Source organism: Pieris napi, chromosome 11 (assembly GCF_905475465.1).
Source record: "Pieris napi chromosome 11, ilPieNapi1.2, whole genome shotgun sequence".
Classification (NCBI taxonomy): Eukaryota; Metazoa; Arthropoda; class Insecta; order Lepidoptera; family Pieridae; genus Pieris; species Pieris napi.
In genome coordinates this window covers 4648284-4660286 of record NC_062244.1, presented here as the reverse complement: position 1 = coordinate 4660286, position 12003 = coordinate 4648284, and the positions used below count along the sequence as shown (strand labels likewise).

Sequence of the window (12003 nt, the reverse complement as noted above, 5' to 3'; positions counted from 1 at the left end):
AAGGCGAGCGAGCCACTTGCGAGCCTTCTGGCAATGTGCGTGTGGGCAGCGGTATCACTTAACATCAGATCATCAGAGCCTCCTGCCAATTTGCTTCCTATGATATAAAAAAAACGATCATTAACAGGCTTGTTTACTATCTAAATTATTTTCTAAATTACGGCATATCATATACGTATAAATTAATAACAACCCTATATCCGTATGTAGTATCATAATGGAAACGATTCACCAAATTTCATAACGCGATCGTACGATGTTAATTTCTTTTGTCCGCAATCGCATACACGAATTATTATGTCTGGAGAAAACTGAATGCAACATTAGAGTGATTCGCGTTAGCTACATTTTTTGCAAAATTACGAAAATACGCAAAAATGTACGATACAATTAATGTCTCTTTGTCGCTACAGTATTTAATAGTTGACATGCGCAGTAAGTTTCATAATGCACGCACAGAAATATCGACTAATATAAATCGAATTTTCAAACGATTGTTATAAAACATTAATGTTATTGTGTGAAGCTATTTTTTTAAGTTTTCTTTCTAAATATCCGCAAATCTTACAATGGATTTTGTCATTTGTCAATTTAGAGGGTAGAATTGTATAATTGTGAATACTTACAACAATCTAGCAGATTGCGACTTGTAGGATCAAAGCCATATGGATTGATTATGGCAGAATTTTTTTTTAAGCAATATCAAAACTTGGACATATATAAATAAATAATAACAAATGTAAGTAAAATAGTTGTGCTATTTTCGTATAGTTGTACAGCTAACTGTAGAGAAACACCACGTGATGCGTGGTGATAAAAAGAGACAGAAATATAAAAATTAATTTCCTTATCGTAAAACATAAATACAATCAATTTGTGAGGTTATCAAAATGAAGCTCAATTGTGAATATTAGAAGACAATTTCTATAGTTTAACTTATACCATTAAGATAACTAAACGACCTTTTTCTAGAAATATCTTTAGGAGTTTTGATTTCATCATTTCATAACTCGACGTTTTAAATGAATAGAATACTCTAGTATTCAATACCCTAGTAATCACTAAACTCGAATGAAACATCTCGCACTCAAATCGGTTCAAACCGATTTGTATGATACTCGTATGAACATAAAAAAATGTCATACGAGGTCGTGATACTAGCCGAGATTCTCGTAAGAAAGAATCTTCTTACTAAAATGTCGATGTGTAAACAGACGCAGGAAATTATGGCCTAGCGATAAATCACTGGCGATTCACGTATGACACAATTGTAGGTGAGAATTAAGTTCTTGCATGTAAACATTTTGATACGTTGGTAACACTGAAAATGTTTAGAACTGACCAGTTAGAAACATTGCGATTGAATACTTTTTTTGTATTTCAATTTTAAAGCGGCCACTGACGATACGTCCATTAATCCGAATGGAGTAGTCGTCGTCCAAAATCGTCCCATGAATGGTAAAAACGTATTCCATTTGGATGGACGTCAGCCAGCTCTGGATTTCCAAAAGGATTGAAATCCATGCGTCCAGGCCAAATGGACGTCATCCGTGGCCGTCCGTCAATGGCAGAAACGTGCGCCACGCCATATGGAAGCAGTCCGAATTGTCCGTGAATGGGCGAAACGGCGTCCATTTTTTTGAGGTTTTTGTTTCAGTTTATGTTTTGATGTCGATGGTGGTGCATGTGCTGTGTATTTGTCAAGCGTTATAATTTTATTTTTATTATGTCTTTGTCCGCGCGTGACTTTGTGTTGCAAGTAATAGAAAAAAATAAAAGTATTTCTATTTAAATAAATATATTTATATTATTAAATAAATAAAAGTATTTCTTTGTTTCAACCAATCCTTCATCCACCTTCTCTTAGGTTTTTTTTGTCTTTTTAATAAAATACACACAACTGCTGCCACCAGTAAAGTATTGTTATCCATAGTATTATTTATTTCTGTTCCGTACGATTGCAAAGTTCGAAGTGACGCCATGCATCCAAATGGAAGTATCGTGAATGGTACCGTATCTCGATAAATTTCCATTTGGAGTGCATCCAAAAGGAAGTCTACTAAATGGACGTATCGTCAGTGGCCGACTTTAGAACTCTTTAGTAACCTAATGTAGTGTATTGCATTCAGTTCTTCAAAAATGGTTTGGTTTCATTACGTCGTAATAAAGAATCACAAATGAGTACACGGTTCATTAGGTTTCTTTCAATGGGCTCGTGAGGTACCCAAATAGCTTTTTTATGTATCCAGTTTTTTTCAAATGCGCCAAAACTGTTTTGTGGTCAATTACCAGTTCTTCAGCTACGTCCTTACTACTGATATGCCGAGCTTGCTCCACTTTTTCAAAAATGGCATTCATTATATCTTTGACATCAAAATTTCCGGATTCAAAACGCTTAAACCAAATTTGTGCTACTCTCGCAGACACTGCACTAGGTCCATAAACATCGCAAATTTTCGCGGCTTGCGCTGCATTTTACCTTTTTGTAGTAAAATTTTAAAATGTATCGAATTTCTTCATTAGATTCACTCATCTTGACTGTACGAAAAATAAATAAAAATCACACATTTTCCTAATTTGAATTGGGAATTATCTTCTTTAAAATTTGAACTTTTAATGATACCAAAAACCATCCAGATACAAATAGTATAGCAAAAGAGATTTTATTACAAGTTCATACATACTATAATGCGAAAAGACTTTTTCCCCAACCTAATATATAAGACGTATTTGAGCATTGTTTAAGAGTACTTCTGAAACATACTCAGCAGTCGCAATCGCAGTCGCAATATAATTATAGATTATTGTAAGATTAACCTTATTTACGTCCGGTTGCTGCAATTCCTATAAATACAAAGAATATTTCCTTCTTTATCTACTGGCCAATGAAAAAAAATCAAATCACGACAATTTATCTCTTGACCAATCCTACATAAGCATATCAAATACGTCTGAGCTACGCGAAACATTATGTTGGACTCGTTTTTTATTAGTACTATCTAAGTTAGGTTATCATTAGGACCCTAAAACATCCAATATCATTTCACAGTACAGCCAGAATGTATCGACTTGACTACTTTTAATTCTTGCTTTGCATGGCGACAATGATTGCCACGGTATGCATCTAAGACATGCGTCGACAATATTAGTATTTTTCCAAGGGTCCGAAATTACCTCAACAAATCTTTCCAAGCAGTGATAATTTATCAAATGGATAAAGTAATTAACAGTATCTTTGTTGAATTTTGTTGCTATATTATTAATCGATTGATACTTAGTTCTGCAGCATACGCGGTTAAAAAGATTCGCTCACTAACTGAAGTCGATACAGCTAGACTTGTTTATTTTAGTTACTTTCACAGCTTAATGACTTATGGGGTCATGCTGCTGATGTCGAAACTATTTTCATCCTGCAGAAAAGAGCTATTCATGCCATCTATAATTTAAAATGTAGGCAATCTCTGAGAGAAAAATTCAAGGAAATTAATATACTTACCTTTCCCTCACCATATATTTATAAAAATATTATGTATGTTTACAAAAATTGTGATAAGTTAACAGAACAAACGCATAACGTTAATACTCGGAACTAACGCAGGCTGCGATTTCTGCGTACTAGACTATCTAAAGTTAGTAATTAATTTTTGGGAAAAGAGATACTTTTCTTTAATAAAATCCAAGAGGCTTTTATCTCTGCCTTTTATTAAATTTAAGAAACGTATTAAAGAAAGGATTACACAGCTTACTATAAAGTTAACGATTATCTAGTTGATGAAAGGGCCTAGGACTAGTGCTAGATAGGCTAATAAATTTCAGATATTTTTTTACAATAAATGTTGCCATGTTGCTGGTTTGCTTTAAAAGGGTACCGAGACTTTTTTCTCGCCGGCTTTTTCTCTCGTCCTACACCTTCTATCTTCTTTGCCGATGAGTAGGGATGTCTGCGATACTAATTTAATGAGGTGGAATAAGTGATACCTGTATCTTATATTCCATAATAAACATAGTTTATTTTATTTTATTTTTATTTATAAATAGGATATTTGACAACTTTTCATCTTAATAACATTATGCGGTTATAATAATTTATGGAATATTTTGTACAGAAAAACTGATATGTGTGGGTGCAGTATAAAATAATAAGAACCTTTTGATTTTAAATTTATTTATGTAAGCCAAAATGTAAAAAATATTTTCTAGTAGAATAACTGTAAATGTGTCATGGAAAAATATAACTATTATCGACATTTGGATTTGGTGCTGAAGGATATTTATAAAATTTCTTTACGATATCGTCCCAAAACCTCATTTTTTCATAAACGAATGCATGTTTGTATTCCGAAGTAGTATTTAAAACCATGTAAGATAATTTCGACGTCATAGGAGGCCATGATGGAAAATCATATCCATCTGGCACGGGATTTCTGAAATATAGAAAATAATTAATTGATCATTTTAATTGTCTAAAACCTAAAACTGTTTCTCATTGTTGGATAGTTACGAATTCACTTATAATACTCTATATTATTTAAAAATTTAGAATAGAGCCATTTATCTGAAGATCAATACTTTTGCTTTTAACATACCCGTAAGCAATAAAGTTAGCCCACAGTTCTCGCATAATAGTTTTCATCCTCTTGTATTCCTCAGACAACTTATCTTCATCAATATGCAAATCTAAGACAGCAGCCGTTTGTGCACAATGCATCGCTCCACGAATTTTTGTATGTGGAATGAATGGTTGCCTTTCGTCCACAAATGTAAAGTCATAAAGGTATACTTTGTCGTTTCCAGCTCTCAATTGAAGTCTAGCTGATCTCATCGTTCCGTATTTTATCATAACATCCGAAAAGAAATCAATGAAATTTAGAACATTATTATCTGACACACTTTCTCTGCCAAAGTATAAACTTTTTAATTTTTTAGCCAGCTTTTCTCTATCTCGCTTGTTGTGGCCAATATCTTGAGGGACAAAATAAAGAAAGTTTTCATTCATTTTTCGTTTCCACTTTTCAAAGTTATTCATGTGAAGAAGACCGTCAAAGTCAGAAATTCCATAAAGTAATGGAAGTTTCTTGAAATTTCCACTCTCTAATATTTCTGCGGGACTCTTATCTAAGAACATTTCTTGACCAAGATCTTTCTCCACACATGGAGCAAATACCATAACACCATCGGGTCTAGTTAATAGAATCGCAGTATGCGATGCTAATATGTCATATTTTATATTCAGGTAAAAATTTTCCAAAGCAGAAATATCATTTGTGTTGTTGAAACCCAAATCCTTCGCAAACCATTTAGCATTCTCTAATGGATCAATTTGAACACTAAAAGCATTTAGATTTGAACCACTTTCTAAAATTACTTTATTAAACAAACCATTTGTCATTTTTGAAAGTAACAGTACATCAACAGCGGCTGATCCAGCGCTATATCCAGCAATCGTAACCTCATTTGGGTTACCACCAAAATTATGAATATCTTTTTGTACCCATTTTAATAATTTAATCATGTCTTTCATTCCAGCATTTCCAGGGGCTGTATCCGTACCTAGACATAAAAACCCTTGTGGTCCAAGTCGATAGTTAAAAGTAACTGATATGACTTCTCCAGTACCAACCAGCTTTCTTGGCGTCAGTCTATTTCCTGATCCAATTTGGTATCCTCCACCGTGAACATATACCACCACTGGTAAGTCCTTTGTTATATTTTCAGGTACAAATACGTTAGCTATTAAGCATTGTTCCTTTACTTGATATCCGAAAGGTGGTGCTGCTACTTCAACGGGTTGTTGACATAGAATATTCTGCTCTGTAGCGTCAAACGTGGTATTCCACGTTGGTGGAGGCAATGCGTTCTGCAATAATTAATAAAATATCTTTTAGCTGTGTTATTTGCAAAACCAAATCAGTACTTTTATACTTGCTAAGAATTGATCATAAAATATTGAATAAAAACAATTAACTTGTCTTCTAATTTATTATGTGTGTAACTAACTATATGTAAAACAATGCTAACCTTATAAAAGTCTCGTCCAGTTGGAACTGTTGCATATTGAATGCTATAGAAAGCAAATATATTTCCTTCCCTATACCCGCGTATTGGCCCTTGAGAAATTTTCACATCACGATAATTAATTGTTTCTTGACATATTGCAAATGTAAATATGCATAGCAAACACGTCTTAACTAAACGAAACATTTTGTGTAACTCCAAAAATTATATATGTTTGAATGTAAGTAAATTAGTTTTTAATTTGTTATTAGAGTTAATTTTACTTTACTAATTGTGATTGTCTTCGACGAATCCGTCAGCAAGCAGCAAGTAGCAGATTTTATTCATCAAGTTCAATGTCATTCCACGGTTTATAAAGAATCCTTTTAATATAAGATTCCTAGTTAGTAATCTCTTTAACAAACAGAAATTAAACATTTTCTTTGTCACTAAATAACTCTTATCTTTATATTTACAAGTAGAAAGATGCAAAATGTTGTTGTGACCACATGCAGAGATATATAATATGTAATTGATAAGTACTGTAAGTAAAAATTTATAACATACCTAATAACCACAGATTAATTAAGAATATATTAAACAAAAAAATAATTTTACCGCAATGGAAACAGACTAACTTTGTTATAATAATTTCTCAGTAAAATATTATTTATTAATTATTATAATTTACTAAATTACATTAATTTAATCGTTTATAGTCTATTTAACAATTAATTTTAAACCGATCGTATGATTTATATCCTACATATTGTCTGATAATGGAATGAGCATTAACTACAATATTTTTTCATGCTTTTTATGTACGGTATTGTATAGTTAAATGTATGGTTTTTTCCTCAAAAATTACACAAAAATCTGCTGATTTTATTAAGTTAATTGAACTTTAAATTTAGAAGTTACGAGTGTTTTTGGAACACGGAAAAATTAATTATAAAAACCCATTTTTTAACCCAAAATCTTTTTTTCCGTTTCCGTTTAATTAATTCTTGTTTTAATAATTAAAACACCTTCATGCACTACATTCATGATAGCAACTGCCACAAAACCTCAAAATACGATAATTGCTTTTGGAATTCTGATTACACACACACACATAAATTTATCACACAAAGGACACAATAAATTTTCCATTGCGAGGCAATTGTCGCCAAAGTGGAAGAGCAATTTGGTGTGAATGTCTAGAAGAAGACTTTATATATTCTTTAACTTTTTATATTCTTTCGATAATCGTACCTTCGAGACGAGAAACTCTCTCCATCTAAATGGGCCTATTCGTGAACTTGTTTATTGGAATTAATATAATTTTTAGAAAAATTTGAGAGATAGAAAAAGTCCCTGGACGCAATGGCAGTAGAGTATTATTAAAAATAAATAAATAATATTATAAGTTTAGATCGTAGTAAGTATCCAAATGCAGTTATATTTATTAATGATTAGGGAACTTAAAATACCCTTATTTTAGAGTATTGAATGTCTGAAAGGTACGTGGTCGTTCGCAAGTTGTCGTTGTGTTTGCCAAAGGCAATATTTATTTTCAACGCTGTTAATATTTTTTACAGTCCTAGTTGGCTATTTATTTATATTCAACGATTTATTAATAAAAAATCCAGATGTGGCAAATAACTTTTTTATGGATTCCCTCCCCAAACATACAATTTCCCTAATGCGATTTCAGATAAGGTAATATAAACAATTGCATTTGCGCTTGCGCCTTTTCCACTGAATTTGCTATCTTTGCAAAACTATCTTAAACTATTATAGCTTACCAAAATGAAAATTATAATAAGAGAAAATAGGAAAATAATGGTATGAAGTATTAATGCATTTACAAAATAATTAAAACTTATTAAAAACTGTCATGATACTCAAGCAACTCAAGATTGATTAAACGATATTGGGGAACAGTTGATTTAGAACATGTGACTTTTCGTGAATCGTGATCTATTTTCCACGTTAATTAAATAAAGCCAAGCAATATCTAACTATTGTTTAGAATTTTGTCAGTTACTTAGTAGTAACTTATTAAAAGAGTTTTTTATTTTGATCAAGAATGTACATATAATAATCTTACATTCTATCAATATACTACATGTGAAGTGGAAATTGGTTAGAATTTACTAAGGAGTCTAAAGTTAAGTAATATGGAGTTCATGACTATTTCTTATAGAGGAATTTGGGAAATTATCAAATAAGCAATTAGTAAACATTACAATCAATTAATAACAATAATTATAGCATTATAAGAAACAAATCTGTTAAGAATTAATGAGTTGTACATGATGTTTCGTGCGGTTAACACCTGTTTAATATTTATAACTTCAGTAACATTTTGTAGAGGAATAAATTACCGTGATATCAATATATCTCAAGGGCCTGTGCGTGGATATAGGGAAGGAAGTATTTTTGGTTTCTATAGCATTCAATATGCTACAGCTCCAACTGGTCAAGATTTTTTTAAGGTAATATTTAAACAATCGGCTATTATTTTTAATGTCCCCTGTAAGCTTAGTACTTTGAAAGTTTAAGGTGACTAATAGCCACTTGGTATAAGTAATAAATGTATAATAAAGTCGAGTTTTTAATGATTTTAGCTTCTTTAAATTTGGGAACTGGTTGGTGAAGTAATTAATATTAATTATATATCTTATATGTATATTTATGTTATAACTAACATTACAGGCACCATTGCCACCATCAACATGGAACACTACATTCGAGGCTACGGAGCAGAATATAATATGTCAACAACCGGTTGAAGTCGCAGATCCACCTGTCGGTTATCAAATAAAAGAACAATGCCTTATAGTGAATGTATTTGTTCCTGATAATATAAGTGAATACTTACCAATAGTAGTATATGTGCATGGAGGTGGATATCAAATTGGCTCAGGCAATAGATTGACACCAAGAAAACTTGTCTCCACTGGTAAAGTAATTGCGGTAACATTCAACTATCGTCTTGGACCCCGAGGGTTTTTATGCCTCGGTACTAATACAGCTCCCGGAAATGCTGGAATGAAAGATATGGTTGCAGCACTAAAATGGATACAAAATAATATTAATTATTTTGGTGGCAATCCGCAAGAGGTTACAATAGCTGGATATAGCGCCGGTTCAGCAGCAGTGGATGTCCTTTTACTTTCAAAAATGACAGATGGATTGTTTAACAAAGTAATTATAGAAAGCGGCTCAAATCTTGATACTTTCTCAGTTCAAATTGATCCTTTAGAAAACGCTAAATGGTTTGCTAAAACTATGGGGTTTAATAAAACTGATGATATCGATGCTTTGGAAGAATTTTATCTGGACACGCAATATGATGTTTTAGCTACTCACACAGCCCCTCTTTTATCGAGGCCTGACTCTGCACTGGTGTTTGCACCATGCGTTGAGAAGGATATTGGTAACGAAATCTTTTTAGGTAAAAGTCCTGCAGAAATACTAGAAAGTGGACATTTTAAGAAACTTCCACTGTTATATGGAATTTCACATTTTGAAGGTTTCAGAAGTAGAGATTATTGTGGAAGGTGGGTGGCTAGAATGAACAAAAACTTTCTCGAATTCATCCCACAAGATATAGGTCTAAACAAAGCTGATAAAATTAAACTAGCTAAAATACTCAAGAGTTATTATTTTGGCAATGAAACCGTGTCTAGTAAGAATTACATAAATTACATAGACTACTTTTCAGATGTAATTGTAAAATATGGTATGGTAAGATCAGCTAGACTTCAACTTAAAGCTGGCAATTACCAAATATATTTTTATGACTTTAAGTTTGTTGACGAAAGCGTTCCATATATTCCGCATACTAAAATTCGCGGAGCAAAGCATTGCTCTCAAACAGCTGCGGTCTTAGATTTAAATACTAATGAAGATATGATATCTGAGAAATATAAGAGAGTTAAAGTCTTCATGCGAGAACTCTGGACCAATTTTATTACTTATGGGTAAGTACGATTAAGCAAGCTACAACATTTTTTATATTTATAAGCTATACCGTTTCTGAAATTTGCAGTCACATTTTTAATGATTTTGTATATAAAATGTGTTTGTAAAATCCAATTGACACATCTAGCAATTGATGATTTAATATTATTAAAAAACGAAAAAATCATTACAGAAAAAATATTAATTAAAAAGTTTTGTTTTAGAAAACCTGTTCCGGAAGGCTATAATTTTCCATCATGGCCGCCGATGACATCTGAAATGTCTTATATGGTTTTAGACACTACTTCGGAGTATAAAGATAAATTTGTATATAAAAATTTAAAGTTGTGGGATAATATTATGCAGAAATATTATAAGTATCCATCTTCTCCTAATCCAAATGTAGATAACAGTTATATTTATACATGAATTTTTGTTTTTAGTTTCAAAGTTATCTTTCATAGTGAAGATTGAAAAGTATAAAAATACTCACCAGAAAATTGATCAGAATTTTAAAGATATGTAATTTGGCATAAATATAAATAAAATTATAATAAATATAATTATAAAACTTGTAAACAACTTTGCATTTTAATTCCATCCAAAGTTTATAAATGCATTACAAAGCATTGCAGTGACATTTTAGATCGGCATTATACTTGGCAGACAAGATTGATAGATAAAATAATAATACACAAGAAAGAATACGAACAAAGTGCTTAAAAACTGGGTTAAAATAAAATAAATCAGTGTCCACCAAAATCAAACCACCATTTAAGGTCTGGGCCTCATATTTCTGTATATGTTTCATGATCATTTATCAATCTGATAGGCAAGTAGATGATTAGCCTCCTGTGCCTGACACACTTTTTTTTGCGAACTAGCGAACTGTGGAATTAAGTCCCGATGGGGGTCTTTCTTGAGAGATACGACCTCAAACTGTTCAATGTAAGAGTTTATTTCTCCCTCAAAGGCCTACACGTACCCATTAAAAAGAGTGTCCAGGGGCTGCGAATGTTGGGCTTTGCTGCCCTTTTTGGGCGTCCCGTAGAGTAGTTTACCCCCTATTCTATAAAAAAAGAAAAGACAGGTTTAAAATAAAGTCATATGCAGATGTAATACTAAAACAGCTTGATTTGTAAACTTAAATAAAAACTGTAAAATGAAACAAATAAATGAACAAATTATAAGGTAAGTAATGCTCAAATCGGAGATTCTTAAATGACTTTAAAGACAGATAACGAGTTTCAATGAAGCATACATCCAGTGTAAAGGAGTGATAGATTTCTGTTTTATGAATAGAGTGTCAAGATCAGATCTTAATATCACGGGAAAGCAAATGCTTTAAAGACCTGGAAGTTTTAGGATCAAACATATCATTGTAAAATATGTATTGCAATCGAATGGGTAAGCAGTTGGTCTTGCTTCGGAATTACAATACATGATTAAATAAACGACAACATAACCTTAAAGAAATATATCAAACAGGTCTTAAATCTTGTTTGTGGTAGGTAATCAGTGCGTAAACAGTTGCGTTCAGTCTTAATTTGTACTTTAGTATTTGTAAAGAAATATTATAAGAATTAGATTATAAAACTATGACAAATGATGTTATGATTTATCCCAGCTAGCAGAAGAGCAGCTTTAAGTTTGAGTTTGAACCGTGGATGATGAGATCGGGTTGGGTAGGGCTTGTGTACATGTAAGTACATCTAGGAGGTACTAGAGAAAGGACAAGTTAAAGTTACCCATAAACGACGAGCATGTATGGTGAATGTCATGAAAGTGAAAGATGCGGGAGAGGTATGACCTGACCGTATCAAACGGATTCTGTGGTCTTTTCGGGAAAATTACGACATTATATGAATAAATTTATTAGTCATAATCTTCCAACATTTATTTAAAATTGTTGTAAGTGTACAGAAGTTTTTTTATAGATTCTTAAAATGAAGTAGATTTATGTAGTTTGGGAGTGTGGTAACATCTGATTTCGACTAAACAGATAAAAATTGTACTCCATATTTTCGTTTCAGTCACTTGGTAAACTTTCTAAATTCT

At 32.1% G+C, this 12003-nt stretch overlaps 1 protein-coding gene across 1 annotated transcript; it reads right to left on the bottom strand.

The window, feature by feature from the left end:
* Positions 1–4167: 4167 nt before the first annotated feature.
* LOC125053481 (esterase FE4-like) lies at positions 4168–10071 on the bottom strand. The gene is made up of 3 exons (XM_047654820.1): positions 8861–10071; positions 4587–5857; positions 4168–4424 (listed from the first exon to the last, which is right to left on the bottom strand). The coding sequence occupies exons 1-3, from the start codon at positions 8960–8962 to the stop codon at positions 4220–4222; spliced, it is 1578 nt and encodes a 525-aa protein (XP_047510776.1). The 5' UTR covers positions 8963–10071; the 3' UTR covers positions 4168–4219.
* Positions 10072–12003: the final 1932 nt, after the last annotated feature.

What these genes read in the sequence shown, in the direction of transcription:
- LOC125053481 (XM_047654820.1), bottom strand. Translation starts at nt 8,962, where the DNA reads ATGTTACCGCAATTACTTTACCAGTGGAGACAAGTTTTCTTGGTGTCA. An exon ending in ATGCACATATACTACTATTG is followed by an intron (nt 5,858 to 8,860) that starts GTAAGTATTCAC and finishes TAATTATTGCAG; the next exon opens with AACGCATTGCCTCCACCAAC. An exon ending in GCTAACTTTATTGCTTACGG is followed by an intron (nt 4,425 to 4,586) that starts GTATGTTAAAAG and finishes TCTATATTTCAG; the next exon opens with AAATCCCGTGCCAGATGGAT.